The sequence below is a fragment of the Enhydra lutris genome, unplaced genomic scaffold (genome assembly GCF_002288905.1).
Source record: "Enhydra lutris kenyoni isolate GAN:26980312 unplaced genomic scaffold, ASM228890v2 scaffoldscaffold31, whole genome shotgun sequence".
NCBI classification, from domain to species: Eukaryota; Metazoa; Chordata; class Mammalia; order Carnivora; family Mustelidae; genus Enhydra; species Enhydra lutris.
In genome coordinates, this window is record NW_019154115.1 from 5,053,504 (window position 1) to 5,076,727 (window position 23,224).

The 23,224-nt window shown below is 34.0% G+C and overlaps 1 protein-coding gene across 2 annotated transcripts in view; it reads left to right on the forward strand.

The window, feature by feature from the left end:
• Positions 1 to 23,224, forward strand: part of LOC111153187 (myosin IXA) — a 282,109-nt gene that overhangs the window by 52,751 nt on the left and 206,134 nt on the right. For both annotated transcript variants that reach the window (XM_022512043.1, XM_022512044.1), the window contains exons 3-6: positions 8,890 to 8,984; positions 14,109 to 14,171; positions 20,411 to 20,510; positions 21,987 to 22,043. In XM_022512043.1, the coding sequence (XP_022367751.1) occupies positions 8,890 to 8,984; positions 14,109 to 14,171; positions 20,411 to 20,510; positions 21,987 to 22,043 (315 nt within the window). The remainder of the gene's footprint in view (positions 1 to 8,889; positions 8,985 to 14,108; positions 14,172 to 20,410; positions 20,511 to 21,986; positions 22,044 to 23,224) is intronic.

Below are 23,224 nucleotides of genomic sequence, written 5' to 3' on the forward strand. Positions count from 1 at the left end.
TATTAACTCTTTTTAAAATATTTGATAGAATTCACTCGTTGATATTTCTGGTCCTGGACTTTTTTTTTTTTTTTTTTTTTTTTTTTTTTTTTTTTTTTTAATTTTTTCCTGGGCTCTCTATTCAGTTTTTTTAATCTATATATGTTTGGTTTTTTTGACAGTACTCTGCTGTTTTCATTATTATAGCTTTTAGTAAAGTTTGAAATCAAAGTGTAATACCTCTAGCTTTGTTCTTTTTCAGGATTACCTTGGTTATTTGGGGTCGTCTGTGGTTGTATACAAATTTTAGGATTGTCTTTTCTACTTCTGTGAACAGTGCCATTAGGATTTTGATAGGAATTGCAGTGAATATGTAGATTGCTTTGGGGTAGTCTGGACATTTTAACAATGTGAATTCTTCCAATCCATGAGCACATAATATCTTTCCAATTTTTTGTGTCTTCTTCAGTTTTTGTCATGAGTGTCTTATAGTTTTCATTGTACAGATCTTTCACCTCCTTGGTGAAATGTCACTCAGATTTAACCCTCTTTTAGTAGTATCTTTTGAAGAGCAGAATTTTAAATTTTGATGAAGTCTAACTTAGCCATTTTTTTTTTCTCTTACGGATTGTGCTTTTGGTGTCATATTTAAGAAAACTTTGACTAATCCATGGTTGCAAAGATTTTTTTTTTTTTTTTTTTTTTTTTAGTTTTATGGTTTCAGGTTTTGCATTCAGGTCTGTGATCCATTTTGAATTTATTTTGTATATAGTGTAAGGTATAAATCCAGTGTTTTCCTATGAATATCTACTTGTCTCAAGACTATTTTTTTTAAAGATTTTATCTATTTATTTGACAGATAGAGATCACAAGTAGGTAGAGAGAGAGAGAGGAGGAAGCAGGCTCCCCGCTGAGCAGAAAGCCCAATGTGGGGCTCGATCCCAGGACCCCGAGATCATGACCTGAGCTGAAGGCAGAGGCCCAACCCACTGAGCCACCCAGGCGCCCCTGAAGACCATTTTTTGTTGAAGTACTATTTTTTCTTTACCTTAGTGCCTTTGTATCTTTGTCAAAAAATTGTCCATATATATGTGGGCTTATTTCTGCATTCTCTATTCTGTTCTACTTATTCATTTGTCTTTATGACAGTGCTATGCTACTTTCATTATGTAACTTTATAATAATTTTTGAAATTAGTTTTATTAATCCTTCTTTTGCTTAGTTGTTGGATATTCTGTCCTTTGCATTTCCGTATGAATTTTAGAACTAAATTGTTAGTTGCCTCGTAAAGTTTTTTTGGGACTTTGATTGGCATAGTGTTAAATCTGTAGTTTAATTTGGAGAGAGCTGATATATGCTAACAATAGTAAGTCATGTGACTCATGAACAAGTTTTATTTTCCCACTTAGGAAGATCATCTCTAGTTTCTCTCAGTAGTATTTTGTTGTTTTAATGTAGAGGACTTTAACATATATAGTAAGTTACATTTGTCAGTATTTTTGGATGCATTTATAAGTGGTATTTAAAAGGTTTCAGTTGTTAGTTCCTAATACATAGAGATACAGGTGATATTGGCACTTTGACCTTGTATGATACAAACTGGCTAGATACAAATATTCTGACTTTTTTAAAGTTTTCTTTGGATTTTCCACATGGGAAATCATATTTGTGGTTAAAAAGACAGTTTTGTTTCTTTTTTTCCAATCGGGATTTCTTTTTTCCTTCAGATTTCACTGATTATGCCAATATGAATATAAGTGGTGAAAGCAACATTCTTTTCTTGGGGGAAAGAATTCAGCTTTAAACATTAAGTATGATGATAGCCGTTGGTTTTGTGTAGATGCTCTTTGTTAGATTGAGGACCATTCCCTTTTTTTTTTTATAATTTAAAAAAAAATTTTTATAAACATATAATGTATTATTAGCCCCAGGGGTACAGGTCTGTGAATCGCCAGGTTTACACACTTCACAGCACTGACCATAGCACATACCCTCCCCAATGTCCATAACCCTACCACCCTCTTCCGAGCCCCCTCCCCCTGGCAACCCTCAGTTTGTTTTGTGAGATTAAGAGTCTCTTATGGTTTGTCTCCCTCCCAATCCCATCTTGTTTCATTTATTCTTTTCCTACCCCCCAAACCCCCCACATTGCCTCTCCACTTCCTCATATCAGAGAGATCATATGATAGTTGTCTTTCTCCAACTGACTTATTTCGCTCAGCATAATACCCTCTAGTTCCATCCACGTCATCGCAAATGGCAAGATTTCATTTCTTTTGATGGCTGCATAGTATTCCTTTGTATATATATATATATACCCCGTCTTCTTTATCCATTCATCTGTTGATGGACAACTAGGTTCTTTCCACAGTTTAGCTATTGTGGACATTGCTGCTATAAACATTCGGGTGCACGTGCCCCTTTGGATCACTACGTTTATATCTTTAGGGTAAATACCCAGTAGTGCAATTGCTGGGTCGTAAGGTAGCTCTATTTTCAACTTCTTGAGGAACCTGCATGCTGTTTTCCAGAGTGGTTGCACCAGCTTGCATTCCCACCAACAGTGTAGGAGGGTTCCTCTTTCTCCACATCCTCACCAGCATCTGTCATTTCCTGACTTGTTAATTTTAGCCATTCTAACTGGTGCTAGGTGTTATCTCATTGTGGTTTTGATTTGTATTTCCCTGATGCCGAGTGATGTGGAGCGTTTTTTCATGTGTCTTTTGGCCATCTGGATGTCTTCTTTGCAGAAATGTCTGTTCATGTCCTCTGCCCATTTCTTGATTGGATTATTTGTTCTTTGTGTGTTGCGTTTGATAAGCTCTTTATAGATTTTGGATACTAGCCCTTTATCTGATATGTCATTTGCATATCTTCTTCCATTCTGTCAGTTGTCTTTTGGTTTTGTTAACTGTTTCCTTTGTTGTGCAAAAGCTTTTGATCTTGATGAAGTCCCAATAGTTCATTTTTGCCCTTGCTTCCCTTGCCTTTGGCGATGTTCTTAGGAAGAAGTTGCTATGGCTGAGGTTGAAGAGGTTGCTTCCTGTGTGTTCCTCAAGGATTTTTGATGGATTCCTTTCTCTCATTGAGATCCTTCATCCATTTTGAGTCTTATTTTCATGTGTGGTGTAAGGAAATGGTCCAGTTTCATTCTTCTGCATGTGGCTGTCCAATTTTCCCAACACTATTTGTTGAAGAGACTGTCTTTTTTCCATTGGATGTTCTTTCCTGCTTTGTCGAAGATTAGTTGACCGTAGAGTTGAGGGTCTATTTCTGGGCTCTCTATTCTGTTCCATTGATCTATGTGTCTGTTTTTGTGCCAGTACCATACTGTTTTGATGATTATAGCTTTGTAATAGAGCTTGAAGTCTGGAATTGTGATGCCACCAACTTTGGCTTTCTTCTTCAATATTTCTCTGGCTATTTGAGTTCTTTTCTGGTTCCATCTAAATTTTAGGATTATTTGTTCCATTTCTTTGAAAAAAATGGATGGGATTTTGGTAGGGATTGCATGAAATGTGTAGATTGCTTTAGGTAGTATAGACATTTTCACAATATTTGTTCTTCCAATCCATGAGCATGGAACATTTTTCCATTTCTTTGTGTCTTCCTCGATTTCTTTCATGAGTACTTTATAGTTTACTGAGTATAGATTCTTTGCCTCTTTGGTTAGGTTTATTCCTAGGTATCTTATGGTTTTGGGTGCAGTTGTAAATGGGATTGTCTCCTTAATTTCTCTGTCTTGTTGTTGGTGTAAAGAAATGCAATTGATTTCTGTACATTGATTTTATATCCTGACACTTTACTGAATTCCTGTACAAGTTCCAGCAGATTTGGAGTGGAGTCTTTGGATTTTCCATATATAGTATCATATCATCTGCATAGAGTGATAGTGACTTCTTCTTTGTCAATTTGGATGCCTTTAATTTCTTTTTGTTGTCTGACTGCTGAGGCTAGGACTTCTAGTACTATGTAGAATAGCGGTGGTGATAATGGACATCCCTGCTGTGTTCCTGACTTTAGTGGAAAAGCTGTCAGATTTGGGAGAGAGGGAATCTTATGCAGGCTTTCCCCCAGCATGGAGCCTGATGTGGGGCTTGATCTCATAACCCTGAGGTTATGACTTGAGCCGAAATCAATAGTCAGATGCTCAACCAACAGGGTGCCCTGCCATTTGTTTTTTTATATCCTGTACTCTTCCATTACTACTTTCTATTATGTCAAGGAGATGTTTTCTAGCATGCCATTTTAGTTTTGTTGTCTCTCTTTTTAGGTTTTTTGGTTATTTTTTTAGTGGTATTCCTGAGCATTCCAATTAACATTGGAATAACATTGGATTACTACCAACTTAATTTCAATAATATGCAGAAACTTTCTTCTGTATAGCTCTGTTCCTTTCCCCCTCCTTTATGCTTTTATTTTCATATAAATTATTTTCAAATTATTTTTCTACATTTTTATATCCATACACATAGGTTTCTTTTTATTGTTTTATGGAATTGTCTTTCAGGTCAGGTAGGAGGGAAAAGGTTACAAAATATTTATACTGTTTTGTATTTACATTACATTTACCTTTGCTTGTGGTCTTTATCTCTTCATATAGCTTTGCTTCATTATCATGTGTGTTTTCAGCTTGAATTACTTCATTTAGTGTTTTTTGTAAGGCCTATCTGCTGAATGTATTCTTTCAATTTTTGTTCATTTAAATGTCTTATTTTCTTATTTTCTCTTTTAATTTTAAAAGATAGTTTTACTGGACACAGAATTCTTGGTTGACAGGCTTTTCTCAGTGATTTGAATATATAACTCTACTGTTTTTAATTCTTAATGTTTTATTTGGAGAAATTAGGTGTTATGCTTATTGAGGAACTTTTATATGGTATGTGTTGCATCTCTTTTACTGCTTATAATAACTATTCTTTTTTTTTTTTTTTTTTTTTTTTTACGATTTTTATTTATTTTAGAGAGAGAGCACAAGTGAGGTGAGAGGCAGATGGAGAGGGAGAGCACATTGCTGAGGAGAGATCCTGATGCAGGGCTCCATCCCAGGACCCTGTGATTATATAAGAACTATTCTTTGTCTTTTAGCAATTTGATCATTATTTGTCTAGGTGCAGATCTTTTTTTAGTTTTTGATGCTTGGAGTTTGTGAAGGTTGGTGGATATGTAGATTATTGTTTTTCATGAAATTTGGGAAGTATTGGGCCTTTCATTGTTGAAATAGTCAGTTTATGTTTTCCACTGTATCCACTTGCTAAGCCCCTCCAATGAATTTTTCATTTTAATTTAAATATTTTTTAATAATGGAATTTTTATAATTTCTACCCCTTCACTGATATTCTCTATTGTTAAGGTATATTTTCATACTTTCCTTTAGTTGTTTGAAAATATTTAAAATAGCTGATGCAAAGTATTGGTTTTGTAGGTCTAACATCTGGGCTTTGCCAGGGAAGGTTCTGTTTATTGCTTTTTTTAAAATTTATTTATTTATTTATTTTTTAAGATTTTATTTATTTATTTGACAGAGAGCGATCACAAGTAGACAGAGAGGCAGGCAGAGAGAGAGAGAGAGAGAGAGAGGGAAGCAGTCTCCCTGCTGAGCAGAGAGCCCGATGCGGGACTAGATCCCAGGACCCTGAGATCATGACCTGAGCTGAAGACAGCGGCTTAACCCACTGAGCCACCCAGGCGCCCCTGTTTATTGCTTTTTTTAAAAAAAAATTATCAATTTGGCAGAGAGAGATCACAGGTGGGCAGAGAGGAGGCAGAGGGAGGGAGAGAGAGAGAGAGAGAGAGAGAGAGAGGAGGAAGCAGGCTCCCTGCCAAGCAGAGAGCCCGATTCGGAACTTGATTCCAGGACCCTGAGATCATGACCTGAGCCGAAGGCAGAGGCTTAACCCACTGAGCCACCCAGGCGCCCGCTGCTTATTGCTTTTTAGAAAATTTTCCTGGTCCATACTTTTTTTCCTCTTTGCATGTCTTACATTGTTTTGGTGAAAAGTGGGCATTTTTATTAGTACAGTGTGGCAGTTCTGAGAATGAGATTTTTCCCTCCTCCCAGGATTTGGTTGTCCCATGACTTCTCTGGAATAAGTTTGTGAATTCTGTTCTTTTTCCTGTGCGGCCTTTACATTCTTTCTTCGTTTAGCTTAGTGGTCAGATAATCGGACAAGGATTTTTTTAAACGTCGTGAAGCAATTAGGCTCCCAGTTTCTTCTGTGAAGTTCTGTGTGCTTCTTGGAATTTGTCAACATTTAACCAGGTAGTTGTCAAATCTGCCTTACCTTTTGCTTCCTGTTTACATAGAACTTAAATATCAACCAGAGATCTCAGCTCTTTACTGAGCATGTGTATATTTCTGGGCATGTGCACAGTCCTGCACAGGTACAACACTTTTTACATTCCCTGGAATATTTCATTTCTTTCTTTCTTTATTTTTTAAAGAATTTATTTATTTATTTATTTGAGAGAGAGAGAGAGAGAGCACAAGCCCGAGGGAGAAGCAGACTCCTTGCTGAGCAGGGAGAGTGACAGGCGGCTGGATCCCAGGATCCTGATGCTTAACTGACTAAGCCACCCAAGTGTTCCGATTTCAGATCTTTTTTTTTTTTTTAGAAAATTGACCTTTTTTTTTAATATGGTTTTTTTTTTTTAAGATTTTATTTATTTATTTGACAGAGAGAGATCACAAATAGGCAGAGAGGCAGACAGAGGGAGAGGAAGTAGGCTCCCTGCTGAGCAGAGAGCCTGATGCGGGGCTCGATCCCAGGACCCTGGGATCATGACCTGAGCCGAAGGCAGAGGCTTTAACCCACTGAGCCACCCAGGCGCTCCCCGATTTCAGATCTTTAAATGTCCCTTTTGTATAAGTCATTCACTAACTTTTTCTTTTATGTTATTTGGTTGCCTCATTTTTTGCCTCATTATCCTATTGCTACCTTAGACAGTTTCAGTATTTAAACAATTGCCTCTGATTGTTTTTAACAAACATACATGGTGAAAAGATTGTCTCTTTTGAATGAGCTTCAAGTCCAGTCAGGTAAAGATAATCCTTTGAGTGAGGTTTTCCAGGAAAATGCCATATAACTCAAATTCTGACAGTTACCTGTGAGAGAGACCAGGCTTAGGCTGTAATCCAGTTCTGTTCCTTCATTTGCTTCTAGGCTGCCTTTTAAAAAGAGTATAATTACAGATTACATTTCTCTTCAGCATGGAGCTGGGGAGAGGGATCTCCCTAGGTAATTGGATAAGTTAAAATGCCACAATGCCTGTTTTTCTTACTGAGATTCAGCTATTTTCCTTTATTAATTGTTCCTCTACAAAGGATTATTGTAAGCTTTTAATAAATTTCTAGAGTTGTCAAAAAGTCTATTTAGATAGTTTTTTTGTCTTATTTCTCTTATGAAGAAGAGAGGGTTTTCAGAGATCTTTATCATTTTCTCTGACCTCAATTTCAATGATCTATTCAAGAGATTTAAGTAATAAATACTTTATATATTTACTTTTGTAGTTGCCATTTTTGCTGTTCTCCATTCTGTACGCTGATCCATATTTGAGTATGATATTTTCCTTCTGCATGAAGGACTTTCTTCAATGTTCCTTTTAGTGTGGGCTGGCTTATGATGAAAATTTTCAGATTTATGTACCAGAAATTGTCTTTTTTTGGCCTTAATTTTTTAATGATTTACTTTTTTTAAGGAGCTATTTAAGTTCTTAAAAGAGTTAAATTTAAGTAGAATTAAAATTTCAGTAAAATTTGTGAATTTTAAAACATTAATTTGGGTAACCATCTCTCTACAGTCTAAATACAGAAAAGTTCCACTACTTCATTTGAAACTCCTTCACACTATTCTTTATCTTTATTTCCTCTTACTTCTCTCCCATACTAAGTCGTGGGAACTACTGGTCTGTTTTCCATTGTGGTTTTTTTGTTTTTTGTTTTTTGTTTTTTCAAAATGTCACAGAAGTGGAATCATATATAGTAAGTTAAGTTTTGAGATTAGTTTCTCTCATTTAACATTTTGTCTTGGAAATTCATTAAGATTATTGCATATGTAGTTCAACAGGGGATTTTTTAAAATTTAAATTTTAAGAAACTTTATTGGGATATATAACTTAAAATAAAATATAACCATTTAAGATTTATAGTTCAGTGATTTTTGATAAATGTATATACACTTTTATAGCCACCATCATATGGTGAAGCTATAAAATATTTTTATTACTCCTTGTGACTCTTTTACACATTTCCCAACTCCATCCCATTCCCAGACAACTCTGATCTTCTTTCTGTTACTTTTGTTTTGTCTTTTCTAGAATTTCACAGTACAGTATGTACTCTTGAGTCTGGTTTCTTCCACATGTCATAATGTTTTGATATTCATCAATATTGATGTATGTACCAATTTATCTTTATTGCTGGGTAATATTTATTGCATTGTGTATACTTTGGTTACAATTTAGGCAGCTTATATATTTTTAATTCTTTTTAAAATATACTGTAGCTTTGTTTTAAGTTGGTGTGATAAAGTGATATATTACACTGTAGTGAGATTTTATTTCATTTATACTATTTAAAATTGCAATTATTATGATGTAATTTTTCTGTTTCTAGCTCCTATTTATTTAATTTTAAGATTTTAAAAATACAGAAATATATTAAGAAAGTTTTGGCTCTCAAAGGGAAAAGTTAAATTAATTTTAAGGAGTGTTAAGTTTTTAAAATAAAGATTTATTTTAATGAAAAGCATAAAGTACTTTCTGCTTGGTTTTATTTCAACTATTAGTTGTTCTCTTTTACTTTTCCTGAACCATATGAGTCTCAAGTTAAAGAGAATTACATTTGAGCCAACCTAAGCAAGATTTTCCGTTTTTAAAAATGAAATTAATGAGAACTGTTTATTTTGACAGGCCTTTGGAAATGCAAAGACAGCTCATAATAACAATTCAAGTCGTTTTGGCAAATTTATTCAAGTAAATTACCAAGAAACTGGCACCGTACTTGGGTAAGTAGCAGTAGCAGGCTTTGGAGTATGTTTATATTTTCACCATTTTCTCTTCATAATCCATTGATTGTTCGTTTGCTGTTTAATGAGAAGACTGACATTGGTGTCTGCATTCAATTTTTTTCCTCTAAATTTTTTTTCTTTTTTTCTTTTTTAGTTTGGAAAGTTGAAGCCTGAGAAAAGTTCAAAGAATAGTGTAACACATATTATCTGTAACTTAGATTTGCTAATTGTTAACAATTTGCTGCATTTGCTTTTTTCCTCTGTATTATGCATACATTCATTTTTTAAAATTGTTTCTGAGTATAAGTTGGGCATATAATTTGACTCCCCACAGGAATCAGAGCCATGTTTTCCTACATGATGCTGTTCTATTCAAGAAATTTAATTTTGTTACAATAATGTTTCTTAAACAGTCTGTAAATAGAGTACTTCTGTTTTTTCCAGCAATATTCTTTCTAACTTTTAAATATCTAATAGACTTTATTTTTAAAACAGTTTTAGTGTCACAACAAAAATGGGCAGAAAGTACAGTGAGTTCCCATATACTTCTTCACCCTAACCCCTAGTCTCCCCTATTAATAACATCTTGCATTGTTGTGTTCCATTTGTGTGGTATGTTCTTTGGGCTTTGACAATTGTATAAAGACATGTATTTACCATTACAGTATCATGTAGAGTAGTTTTACTGCTCTAAAATCCTCTGTGGTTGCCTTTTCATCCCTTCTTACCCAGTAACCCTTGGCAACCACTTACCTTTTTATAGTACCCCAGTTTTGCCTTTTCCGGAATGTCCTGTAGTTGGAACCATATAATATATAGTCTTTACAGTTTGGATTCTTTGCCTTAGCACCATGTATTAAAGTTTCCTCCATGCCTTTCATGGCTTGATTTTATTGGGCTAATGTTAAATGTATATATTAATTTGGGGATAATTGACATCTTTGTGCTATTTAGAAATGCTTTTAAATTTTTTGTATTTCTTACTGAATTTATTCCCAAGCATCTTATTTCAGTGTTTTACTGTTACTAAAAATGTGATTTTCTCTAGCATTATATCTTCTAGTTGTTTACATATATGAAAGTTATTAATTTTTATATTAAGCTGTATCTTGTTATTCTTACTGAATTGTTTTATTGTTTGCATTAGTTTTACTACTGTTTCTTTGACCTTTTCTTGGTATATTTGCAAAAATAGATATTTTTTTCTGTTCTTATGTCTTTATTTTCTTTCTCGTCTGATTCCAAATAATATTGTTTCCGACCTTTATGTGAATGACTACTTTTCTCCACAAAGTAAAATACTGATTTTAGGGCTTTTTATCACATTAATGAGTTAGACATTGATTTACATTTTCTGTGAGTGGTTTTTTGAGTAACAGAATGGTATTGCATTTTATCAAATGCATTTTGAGCATCTGCGACGATCAGCATGATCTTCATTCTGAGATCTGTTAATGTTATTATTTTCCTAAAACTGAATCATTTTGTTCCTGGGAAAGCAATCTGACTTGGTCATACAAAGATACAATTTACACACACACATACATATATGTACATATATTTATGCACGCACATATAAATTGGTTGTTCTATTCTGTTTCCTAGTTTTTATTTATGATTTTTGCATCCATATCAATAAGTGAGATTGGTTAGTATTTTTCTTTTTTATGCCATTTTAATTATGCTTTTCACTTCTGCTTTTAATTTAAAAATTTTGACCAAAACTATGTGTATTCTACCCACCCCCCAACCCCCCGAAAAACAAAACAAGAAGGATAAGTACTTTAGTGGCGAGTTTTATAACTCATCTCCTTTCTGATTTGAAAACCATGTTTCCAAAAGTATAACTGGAACTTTTACTAATAAAAATGGGATGCAGCCACATTGTCAAGTTGTACTTTTCTAGTATTTGATTGTGATACAAGAAATGTTGATAATAGGTTCAGTTGTATATGTTGCTTTGTAACTTACAAAGTATCATTACATATATTCACTGATTCTTAAGACAGTTTCATGAGTTAGGAATAGCAGATATTTATTTTCCCATTTTATGAATGAAATTCTTGCTCTTAGATGTTAAGCGTTTATCTGAAAAGGTTAAAGGTTCTCTTACAACAGTGATGAGCAGAAATCTTTTTTTTTAAGAAATCTTCATCTTGATTAGTAAGTCAACATATACATACTGAAAAAATTTTCATATTGAATTTTTTAACTCTTAGCAAATATATATTAAACATTTTCATCTTTTTATCATTTGTTAGGCAAACATTTATGGAGTACCAGGCACTGTGCTAAGTGTTGAAGACAAAAAAATGTACACATGTTCTCTGCCATTAAAGTTCTCATAGTCTTTTGGGGAAGATATGTTTACATGAGAGGATTATAGTAAATGAGATAAGTATAGTGATAGAAGCATGTGTTTGGAGAAGTTCACAGGAAACAGTATATGATTTTTATCTTGGGTCTTGAAAAATTGCTAAGCAGAAAAAGTGGGAAATCACATTATCATTTGAGGGATTGGCATTAGCAGATGAGTGGAATCATAAGAGCTTGGTGTACTTGAGAGGAGGTAGGTTCAGTGGCTTCAGATTATGGACATAGTGTTCAGTTGATTTCAGATTGTGAATAAACCTCTAATGTATCTAATTTATCCTTTTTATTGGGGATAGATTTTAAAGATTTTATTATAAAAAAAGTCAGACACAGAAGTAAAGAGAATAGAAGGAATGCCCATTTAGATTCATCAATTATCACATTTTGCCATATTTGCTTTATCTGTTTTTTCTTTTTCTATGCTGATGCATTAAAAAGAAACTGGGGCGCCTGGGTGGCTCAGTGGTTAAGTGTCTGCCTTTGGCTCAGGTCATGACCCCAGGGTCCTGGGATCTAGCCCCACATCAGGCTCCCTGGTCTGTGGGAGGCCTGCTGCTCCTTCTCTCATTCCCCCCTGCCTGTGTTACCTCTCTTTCTGTCTCTCTGTCAAATAAATAAATAAAATCTTTTTTAAAAAAATAAATAAAAAGAGACTATCCCAGGTAGACATAATACCAGTTTACCCTTATGTACTTTAGTATGAGTAGCAAGTGAAAGTAGAGGAATAACATGAGTAGATCTTATTTTAGGGTAAATAACTCTCATAGCAGTATAACTCAAGGATTAGAGAGGAGGAAGGAGAAATGTCTAGGAGTATGGTGATATAGTTGAAAGAGGGAGCGTTTGTAGTTAAAATAGACCTGGCTTCAAATCATAGTTCTGCTGTTTACTAGCTGCATGATCTTAATATCTATGAGTATCAGTTTCTACACTTGTGAAATAGGCTGTAATATTTGCTATTCAGGGTGGGTATAAGAATTTAATGTACTATGTGGAATCTAAAATACAAATGAATAAACAAAAAGCAGAATTAGACCTATAAATACATAGAACAAATATGATGGTTGCAGAGGGAAGGAAGGTGGTGGAATGGGCAAAATGAGTGAAGGGGAGTGTGATATACAGGCTGCCAGTTACGGAATAAGTAAGTCACGGGATTAAAAGGCACCACGTAAGGAATATAGTCAATGATATTTTACTAGGGTATGGTGAGCATAGTATAATGTGTAAACTTGTTGAATCATTGTGTTATATACCTGAACACCTGAAACTAATGTGACATGTGTCAACTATACTCAAAAGAATTTAACGTAATAGTTTATGTCTTCCATTTTAGACAGATAAGAACCTGTTTGAGTAGTCTAGATTAGAGGTGATGGTGGTAACTCGGAGGAAGCGATGCATTTTAATTACTGGTAATAGTAGTAGTAGTAGTAATGAGTTTGCAAAAAAGGCATATTTGAGGTTCATTTTATGAATGGAGCCTGTTGGATAGAGAGTATAGCCTGTAGAATTAGAAGTGGAAGGAAGAGCACGGACGATGCAGCCAGGAGTGAATGGCATGTTTGAGGGAATACCTGTATTTGCAAGTGACTGAAATACTGAGCATGCAGTAGGAGGGAACTGATGCGAATAAAAGCTCAAAAGTCAGATTTTGACTCCACAGAGGTTTGTGCTGTGTTATTTGGTTTCAGTAGTGTAAAGCTTTTAAATTTCAGACTGTAAGATCCCCCTTCTTGGAGTTGATTCAATTTGGATTGATTCAATTTGGGTAAGAGGTATTGGAGACTTGAAGAGGTAAAGGCTGGATAAAGAGAATGACATAACAGAAATATATTTTAGTTCCTCATTACTTTCAGTATAAAATCCATTCTTCTGGCACATAGTATATTGGTCCTTCTTCATCTAGTGCACTTGTCTATCTCATTCTCTAGCCATGTTGAGTAATTATCTTCCCTGCGGTTAAATACCCTCTTTCTTTTATGCCTTTGCATAAAGCAGTTCTCCTGGTCTTCTTCTGGTCAGTCTTTCAGATTTCAAAGTCATTTACTCAGTCAGTCACCAAATAGATTTTGTGAATGTTTACTATGTGCTGTGTACTCCCCTTTCTGGGAATTGTTCCTTATATAATGTTTTCCTTCTTGGATGGAATCTTACCTGTCTCTCTTGATATAGCCATAATTTTTGATTATTGCTCTGTAATAAATCCTATATCAGCTCAGTATGATAGCTCCTTGTTTACATATTTCCTTTACTAGTCTGTAAGCCCCTTGAGAATAGTGTATCACTTATTTCCATATTTGGACAGTGCTTAGCACAGTGCCCAATTAATGAAAAGTTATTGAATAAATCAGTAAATAATAAATGAATAGATTCTAGAATGTGGCTGTAGCATAAATATGTTAAGGAAGTATGTGTTTGAGCCTTATTTAGTCACCTGGCTGAAGTATAATATCTGAAAAAATGTGTAGTGGCATATGAGCCTGGAAAGAAAGTAAAGCCTATGCCATGGATGGGTCTTATGTGCCATGTTTTGAACTTCTGAATTTATTTTGAAAGCCCCCCCAAAAAAGACGAGTGTATAAATTTAACATAGATAACACTAACAGCATTTATAACATAATTGTAATTGTAAGTGTACTAAAATGATCTGGGTGGTATTCTTTATACTTTTGCGTCTTCTCCGGAAAAATATTTATCTACCTTAAGCTTTATTATTTATATCGACCAATTTTATTTTTCTTCTAGTGCCTATGTTGAAAAATATCTACTGGAGAAGTCCAGACTCGTTTATCAAGAGCATAATGAACGGTACATATTTTTCTTACTATTATTAGATCAAGTTAACATTTGTATTAATCAGATCATCTTTTAGGATGTTTGTATATTATGACCTTTAATTCAGTTTAACACCATGCATTGCTTTCCATATAATTGCTATTTCTGTCATGAGCAGAACATTGTACTTTTTCAGAGGCTGCTAGAAGGTTTTTTTAATAAGTACAAACATACCTTGTTTTATTGCACTGCACAGATACTGCGTTTTTTTAACAAATTGGTTTGTGTTGAGCAAGTCTTTGGCACATTTTCCAACAGTCTTTGATCACTTTGTATCTGTCTGTCATATTTTGGTAATTCTTGCAATATTTCAAACTTTTATATTATTATTATATTTGTTATTGTGATCTGTGGTCCGTGATTATAACTGGCTGAAAGCTCAGATGATGGTTAGTATTTTTTAGCAATACTGTGCTTTTTAAATTAAGATGTGTACGTTGTTTTTTAGACATAATGCTATTGCACACGTAAGAGACTAAAATGTAGTGTAGACGTAACTTACCTGCACTGGGAAACTGAGAAAATTATTTGCCTCATGTTACTTTGAGATTTGCTTTATGGTAGTAGTCTGGAACTGAACCCACAAGATCTCTGAGGCATGCCTGCATGTGGAACTGTTAACCTTTCTAAATTCTAGGCAAACTGTCCGAACAGAAAACGTGACTCAGGTCTTTATCTGACTGCTTTTCGTGAGCATTGTGTCTTCAGACTTTTTCCCATGCCTTATTATTCTGTTTCTAATTTGAGAAAATTTTTAATAAAGCACTTACTTTCATTATAATTATAATGAGGTATACAGGACTTCAGAGATTATATATGTAACTTCCTACAGATTAAGAATCCTAATGTCAGGGGGAAAAACCCCCCAAGTGTCAGAGAGATAAATGATTTCCTTCATGCTGCAATGAGAAAAATTAAGAGCCAGAGTTTGAAGTTAAAGAGACCTACATTCAAATCTTGAATATGGCTTTGGCATCTCAATTAACTTTTCTGCTTCTTTGATATTTATTCCCATTTTACAGATAGAAAACTGTCTTAGAGTTGTCTAGAGAAATAAATGAAATAACATTTATAAAGTGCTTATTGTGGCCCTTATACATAATTATATTCAATAATTGATAGCTAACATCTAATGAATACGACCAGGTTAGGACTAGAACTCAAGACTTTCCTGTTCTTTTTTTTTTTTTTTTTTTTTTTTTTTGTGGCTAGCAGATGAGGAAATCTAAATTAGAGGTTTTTTTTTTTTTTTTTTTTAAATGAAGGTAAGAGAGTTTTAGAAAGGAAATAACTTCATAAAGTTTTGTAGCGTTAACAGATACTGCTATTAGAAGGTTGTTAGTAACTTCTTCCAACACATTTTAATGGAGTGGTGGGTATATAGCATGGTTTCAAAGAATCATGGGAGGTGAAGATTCAGAACTTAAAAACTGATTGTTTTGCTGGATTCTTTCTGAATGGATGTGTAATATTTAATGGTGTGTTGCTGAATGTGGGTTGCTCGCATTTTGTTGAGGATTTTTTGTGTCTGTATTCATAAGGGATATTGCTACAAGGTGTTTTATTTTGTTTTTCCCTCCTGATGTCTTTGTTTGGTCTTAGTATTAGGATAATACTGGTTCATAGAATGAGATGGAAAAGTTTGGGAAGGATTGGGTTAATTCTTTTTTAAATGTTTGCTAGAATTTGCTAGTGAAGCCATCTTATTCTGGGTTTTTATTTGTGGCGAATTTTGATTACTGATCCAAACACTTTAGTTATTATATGTCTCTATAGATTTTCTGTTTCTTCTTTAGCCAGGTTTGGTAGTTTTTATCATTCTGGGGATTTTTTCATCTAGGTCATCTAATTTGTTGGGGAAAAAATTGTTTATAGTATTCTCTTAAAACAATTTTTATTTTTGACAGGTAATAATGTTCCCTCTTTTGTTCCTGAATTTGAGGTCTACTCCTATCTTTGGGCTGCTGTAACAAAATACCTCAGTCTAGGTAGTTTAAAAACAACAAATTTATTTCTCACAGTTCTGGAGGTTGGGAAGTCCAAGATCAAGGTGCCAGTATGGTTGCATTCTGATTAGAGCTCTTCCTGGTTCATAACTCATACCTTCTTGCTTGGTCCTCATATGGTGGAATGGGTTAGGGAACTCTGTGGAATCTCTTTTATAAAATCACTAATCCCATTCATGAGGACTCTACTGTCATGATCTAATCAACATCCAAAGGCCCCACCTCCTAATATCATTACCTTTTGGGGTTAGGATTTCAACATAGGACTTTGAGGGTTACAAATTCAGACCATAGCAATCTCCCCCACCTTTTTTGTCAGTTTAGATAAGAATGTGTTAATTTTGTTGATCTTTTAAAAGGACCAAGTTTTGGTTGATTTTTCTTTATTTTCTTACTGTTCCCTATTTTATTTCTCTTCTCATGCTTATCACTTCTGTTTGCTTTGGGTTTAGTTTGCTCTTTTTTAAAATTTAAAAAAATTTTTTAGTTTCTTAAGGTGAATGGTTAGCTACGAGTTCCTTCTGTTTTACTGTGGGTTTGCAGCTCTAAAGACCTGTTTTAACTCTTTAATGGTTCCCATATTTTGGCAAGTTGTGGTTTGGCTTTTATGTATCTATTTTCTTATTTCCTTTGTGATTTCTTCTTAGAACCCATTTTTATTTAGGAGTGTGTTTTTGAATTTCCATGTATTTGTGCATTTTGGAAATTTCTGTTACTGACTTCTGATTTCATTGTAAGATCATCAGAGAATATAGTTTGTATGATTTCAGTTGCCTTACATTGAGACTTGTCATAGAATTTAACATTTTTTAATCCGGAGATTGTTCCATTCTCCAGTGTTGAGAAAATATGTATCCTGCTGTTGGATGGAGTATTCTATAGATGTGTTTTAGGTGCAGTTGGTTTTTAGTATTTTTCAAGTTCTCTTTTTCCTTATTGATCTTTTATCTTGTTACGGTTCTTTTCATTATTGAAAGGATATGTTCAAATTTCAAATTGATTTTTCTACTGAAATATCTCAGTACTATTGTTGAATTGTTTTTTATTTTTCTTTTTTCAATTCTTTCAGTTTTTGTTTTATGTATTTTGGGACTCTGTTTTTATATGCATTTACATTTAGAATTGTTTTATCTTTCTGATGAATTGGCCCTTTTGTCATTATAAAATATCCTTTGCATCTAGCAACAATTTTTGTCTATTTTGTGTGATGTTAGTATAGACACTTTAGTTTTCTTTTGGTTATTGTCTGCATGGTATTTTTTCCATCCTTTTAGTTTCAACCTATTTGTATCTTTGAATCTATAGTGTCTCTACTGTAGATAGCATGTAGTTGGATTTTCTTAATTCATTCTGCCAGTTACTTACCTTGGGACTCATTTATACTTCATGTAATTGCTAAGATAGGATTTATGAATGTTATCTTGCTATTTGTTTTATGTATTTTTTAATGATGTTTTAGTCCCTCTATTCTATTACTGCCTTGTTTTGTATAAATAGATGTTTTCTGGTGTACCATTGGCATTTCTTTAATTAAATATTTCTTGAGTTATTTCCTTAATTGTTGCCTTGGCAATCACAGTTAATATTTTAGCAGTCTTGTTTGGATTAATAACTTAATTTTGGTAATAATACAAGTAACTTTGCTCCTATGTAGTTCTGTTCCTTTCCTCTTCTTTTGTAGTATTAAAATCATATAAATTACATCTTTATAACAGTAGACCCATCAATACAGATTAGTCGTTATTGTTTTTTGTTGGTGTCTTTGAAATCTAATAAGACGGAAAAAAGTTAAAGACAAAAAAATGAGTTTATATTATCTTGTATATTTAGCCACATAGTTATCTGTACTAGTGCTGTTTATTTTTCCATGTTTAACTGAAAATTGTCTAGTTTCCTTTGTTTTCAGCTAGAAAAAGTGCCTTTAGCCTTTCTTGTGGGGCCCATCTGCTAGCTGTGAAGTCTCTTAATTTTTGTTTATCTGGGACTATCCTAATTTCTCCTTTATTTTTGAAGGATGACTTTGCTGGGTGTATAATTTTTTTTTTTAATCACAGTGCAGTTTAAAAAAAATTAACATATAATGTATTGTTTGTTTCAGGGGTACAGCTCTGTGAGTCATCAGTCTTACATAATTCACAGCACTCACCATAGCACATACCCTCCTCAGTGTCCCTCACCCAGCCACCCTATCCCTCCCACACCCTCCCCTCCAGCAACCCTCAGTTTTTTTCCTGAGATTAAGAGTCTCTTGTGGTTTGTCTCCCTTCTGGTTTCATCTTGTTTCATTTTCCCTCCTTTCTCCTGTGATCCTCTGTTTTGTTTCTCAAATTCCAGCTGATAATCTTTTATTAGGAATCCTTGATAAGGCATGTCTTCTAAGTGTGGATCTCTTTAAGGTTTTCTCACTTGGAGTTTGTTGAGTTTCTTGAATGTGCAGGTTGTTTTTTCATCAGATTTGGGGAGTTTTGGGTCATTATTTTTTCAGATATTCTTTTTGCTCCTTTCCTCTCCTTTAGGGACTCCTTTTGTGCCACAGATACCTGAGGCCTGTTCAGTTTTCTTCATTCATTTTTCTTTCTTTCTCTCTCTCTCTTTTTTTTTTTTTTAAAGATTTTATTTATTTGACAGAGAGACCACAAGTAAGCAGAGAGGCAGGCAGAGAGAGAGGGGAAGCAGGCTCCCTGCTGAGCAGAGAGCCCAACAGGGGACTCGATCCCAGGACCCTGAGACCATGACCTGAGCTGAAGGCAGAGGCTTAACCCACTGAACCACCTAGGTGCCCTCATTTTTCTTTCTCTTCAGACTTGTTTCAAGAGCTGTCTTCAGGTTCCCTGATGCCTTCTGCCCACTCATATCTGTCACTGAGTGCCTCTAGATAGTTTTTCATTTTAGTTATTATATATTTCAACTGTCTAATTCCTCTTTAATTATTTTTAAGTAAGTTCTATATGTTTATCGATAGTCTCTTTGATGAGACATCATTCTCATACTTTAGTTGTTTAAACGTGGTTTCCTTTAGTTCTTTGAACATACTTAAAACAGTTGATTAAAAATTTTGTGTACTGGGGCGCCTGGGTGGCTCAGTGGGTTAAAGCCTCTGCCTTTGGCTCGGGTCATGATCCCGGGGTCCTGTGATCGAGCCCTACATCGAGCTTTCTGCTCAGCGGGGAACCTGCTCCCCACCCCCCACCGCCTGCCTCTCTGCCTACTTGTGATCTCTCTTTGTCAAATAAATAAATAAAATCTTTAAAAAAAAAAATCTTGTGTACTACGTAATGCCTGGGCTTCCTCAAGGATGGTTACTTCAAGATCAGCCAGAGATGAGAGTTCAGTACCTTCTCTGGTCTTTGCTGAGAAGGTGTGAAGCCCTGGGCACATGCACAGCCTTATGCATCCACATGGCCTTCTAGATTCCCAGGAATGTATTGGGAGCTTTTAAAACCTGTGTGGAGATCACATTTCCCTTTAAATTTTTTGATTAGCCTACTGTTTCCCCAGCACTTATCCATTGGTTCATGTAGCTGACATATTAAAAAATTGCCAATAATTTTCCATACCTTCCCCTGGGGAAAAGGTTTTCACACTGGCTTAACTCTGAGTCAGGTCATTAAAGACAGTTTTAAACATGGCGTCTTCCAGGGAACCACCAGATAGTTCAAGTGATGTTTCTCAGGGAATGACGTTCTGAACCAGCTCCAACCCTCTTCTGCCCTCTTGTGATGGCTGCCAGGCTTTTGGTGTTCATCATGATTGTAACCTATTGGTTTTGAAGGCCATCCTGGATTTGGTGAACAGAAGATGGATTGGGGCAAGTTAAAAGGCAACAAAGATTGCATTTTTAACTGAGATTGAACTGTTTTTCTTATGTAAACACTCCTTGGATTGCTATAAGCTTTTGGTTAATTTTCAGAGTTCTGACAAAAGTTGTTTCTGACAAGTTTGCTGTTTTCTAATTTGTCTTATGGAGGAGAGAATTTTCAGAGGTCTTACTTTGCCATATAGCAGCCTTCACCCCTCTCTTTTGAATTTAGCATCCAAAACATCATTTTACTTTATAGTACCTAAAATATTGAACTTACTACCACTTTTTTATTGAAAAATGAAACAAAATTGAAACATTTTACTAGTTAATGTTTGTTCTTTTTTCTGTTAAATGATAACCGTAGATCGTGTTCATTATAAAGCCATACTCTTTGTTTCCAACAGGAACTATCATGTATTTTATTACCTCCTGGCAGGAGCAAGTGAAGAAGAAAGATTAGCATTCCATCTTAAACAACCAGAAGAATATCATTATCTCAATCAGGTGAGAGTTCATGAAATGTATTTTGAAATGTAGGGCATTATTAAATTTTACTTCTTGAGAAAAGTTTTTTTCGTAATACTTTGTTCTCCAAACCCAGTAATGGATATTAACTAGCATTTTCATACAGGCAGTCTAAAAATTTATGTGATGTGCCTCTCAAATTTAAAAATTATTATTAACCGTAAGAGTTGGAAGGGTTTAGTTATATGTGTACCCTTTGCTTTTTGTGAGACTCTTTCAGAGAAAAATAAACTGTTTATATATGTACCTGCTTCTTAGAAAAATGAACTGGTCTTTCCAAAGTGGTTTACCTTTTAAAGACAAGAGCATGTTCAGTGTTACTAATAATTAATGTTTTCCCTTTGCATGGGATTACTTGAAACCTCTTTTATATGTTTTGAAGTCTAATACATATACCTCTTTGCATGATATTGTGATACTAACTTAGAGTATGATTGTTTTTATAATTTAGCAAATGATCCTGTTCAAATGAAATTCATCATATCTTTCTGTGAAACTCCTAAAATTCACTCCTAAATTTCCATAATAAGGGATAATTGCAGTTTTTCATTACAATGGTTTCTCCAATTTTCCTATTTCTCATTAATAAAAATTCTAGAACCAATATTAATGGAATTGATATGACAGTAGATCACTTAAATAACAGACTGTCATATTTTTTCTTTTAATATTTTTTTTTTTACTTGAGGCAAGTTGTAATATCCATGGAGATAAATGCCTTTATGGTAACTTAAAAAATCCTTATGAAGGTTTTGTAAGGAAATTGACATTTTGATGATGGTTCAAAGGCTATAGTATGTATTTAAGGTTATGAAAGTAGCATCTTAGAGTTTTCCCAAGATAGAGGATGCTATGTAATTGGTATTTCTTAATTTCAAAACTACATATTTATATGAACTAATAAAATTTTGTATTTATATATCAATTTCAAAATTATTTAAAATATCACTTCTTGATAAAATACTAGGCTTTTCTACTATATAAAATTATGTATATTTAAAAAAAATCATTGATTTAGCTTCTGAGATTTTTCTTTTCCCTGTTAAATGCTTTGGAGATATTTGGATGATTAAATATTTCCTTTTTAAAAACTAATAATTGCTCATAAATGAGCTGATAGTCCCGAGCTTATTACTCTTCTTCCAGATATTTTTTTTGTTGTCAGTGGCAATACCATGCATATTGTTGCCATAAAGTAGTCATTATTAGTAGAATATGAGACTGAGCAGTTAATACAAATCTCAGAGTCACTGAAAAACAGGAAATATGGATTGGTTGTAATAATATATGATCTCCCAGAATCTGAATGTTTACCTAGTTGTTTCTTGTTTTATGCTGCTGTACAAAATAACTCTCTTTGGGTAGCAGCACAGTGCTGCTATACTTACATCTAAGAGATGATTAGAGAAGAATGATAACCATTACTTCTACCTAACTAATCTGCCTTACTTTCAGATAACAAAGAAACCCCTCAGACAGAGCTGGGATGATTATTGCTATGACTCTGAGCCGGTCAGTACAAGTACCTAAATATTCTGTGTTCCTGTTAAAGGACCCTCACTCACCTTGCTCATTTGTACTTATTTCATGACTTAGAAAGAAAATCAGCTGAAATACAAAGAATCTAGGAAAGAAGAGAAAATAATTTTAATTTCTTTGAACTGACTTTGTATGTGTATGGTTTGTGGTTTAAAAACCAGTCAGTTCAGTTTTTAAAAAAAAATTTTTTTTTTTTAAATTTGTTCTGTTGTTGCTAACGTTTAGTCTATATTTATTTTGACAATAAATTGATTGCATTCCTGATGGATTCTTATGAACTACAGGTTTTTTTTTTTTGAGGTGTATTTTTTTTTTCAGTGATTTTATTACTCACATGTTACAAGTAGTATGTAATATTTATCTTAAAAAGGTATAGCCTTGAGGCACGTGGGTGGCTCAGTCATTTAAGCAGCTGCCTTTGGCTCAGGATATGATCCTGGGATTGAGCCCCATTTGGGGCTCCTTGCTCAGCAGGGAGCCTGTTTCTCCCTCTTCCCTGATTGTGCTCTCTCTCTCACTATCTCTCTCTGTGTGTCAAATAAAAAAATAAATTCATTAAAAAAAGGTATAGCCTTCCTGTTTTTGTGTCAGTTAACAGTAACAGTCTTTTCACATGATGAATGCATGTACATTTTGAAAGTTTTTTAGTGGCAATAGAGGCTCTAGTCTTTATATAATTTTCCAAAAATTAAGAATTTAAATTCCTATAAATAAGATTATTTTATGTTTTAATTGAGTGATTTAAGGGCATATATGATGTAATATAAAATGAACAGGTAAATTTAGCTTTCTTTTTATATTTTATAAGGACAAGTTTATAATCAAAGGATACAAAAAATGTTTTTTCTTCCCTTTGTAGTGAGGTCAGATGTAAAGGCTTAAAACATGCATTCATCTCTATCTATAAATTAACTAATGAACTAATTTATTAATTATTCCTTCTGGAAACATGTTTTAATTCTTGGTTTAAATAACTGACTTTAATTTTCACTGTGTGTGATTACATACTCCACTAATTACAACACTAGACTGTTTCAGAGTTGAGAAGGATCAGAAATTGTGGACTTAAATTTTTTCCTTCATACAAGGTTTAATTGCATTGCCTTTTCATTATATATCAAGTAATTTATGGTTTCAGATTTAACATTTTGGAA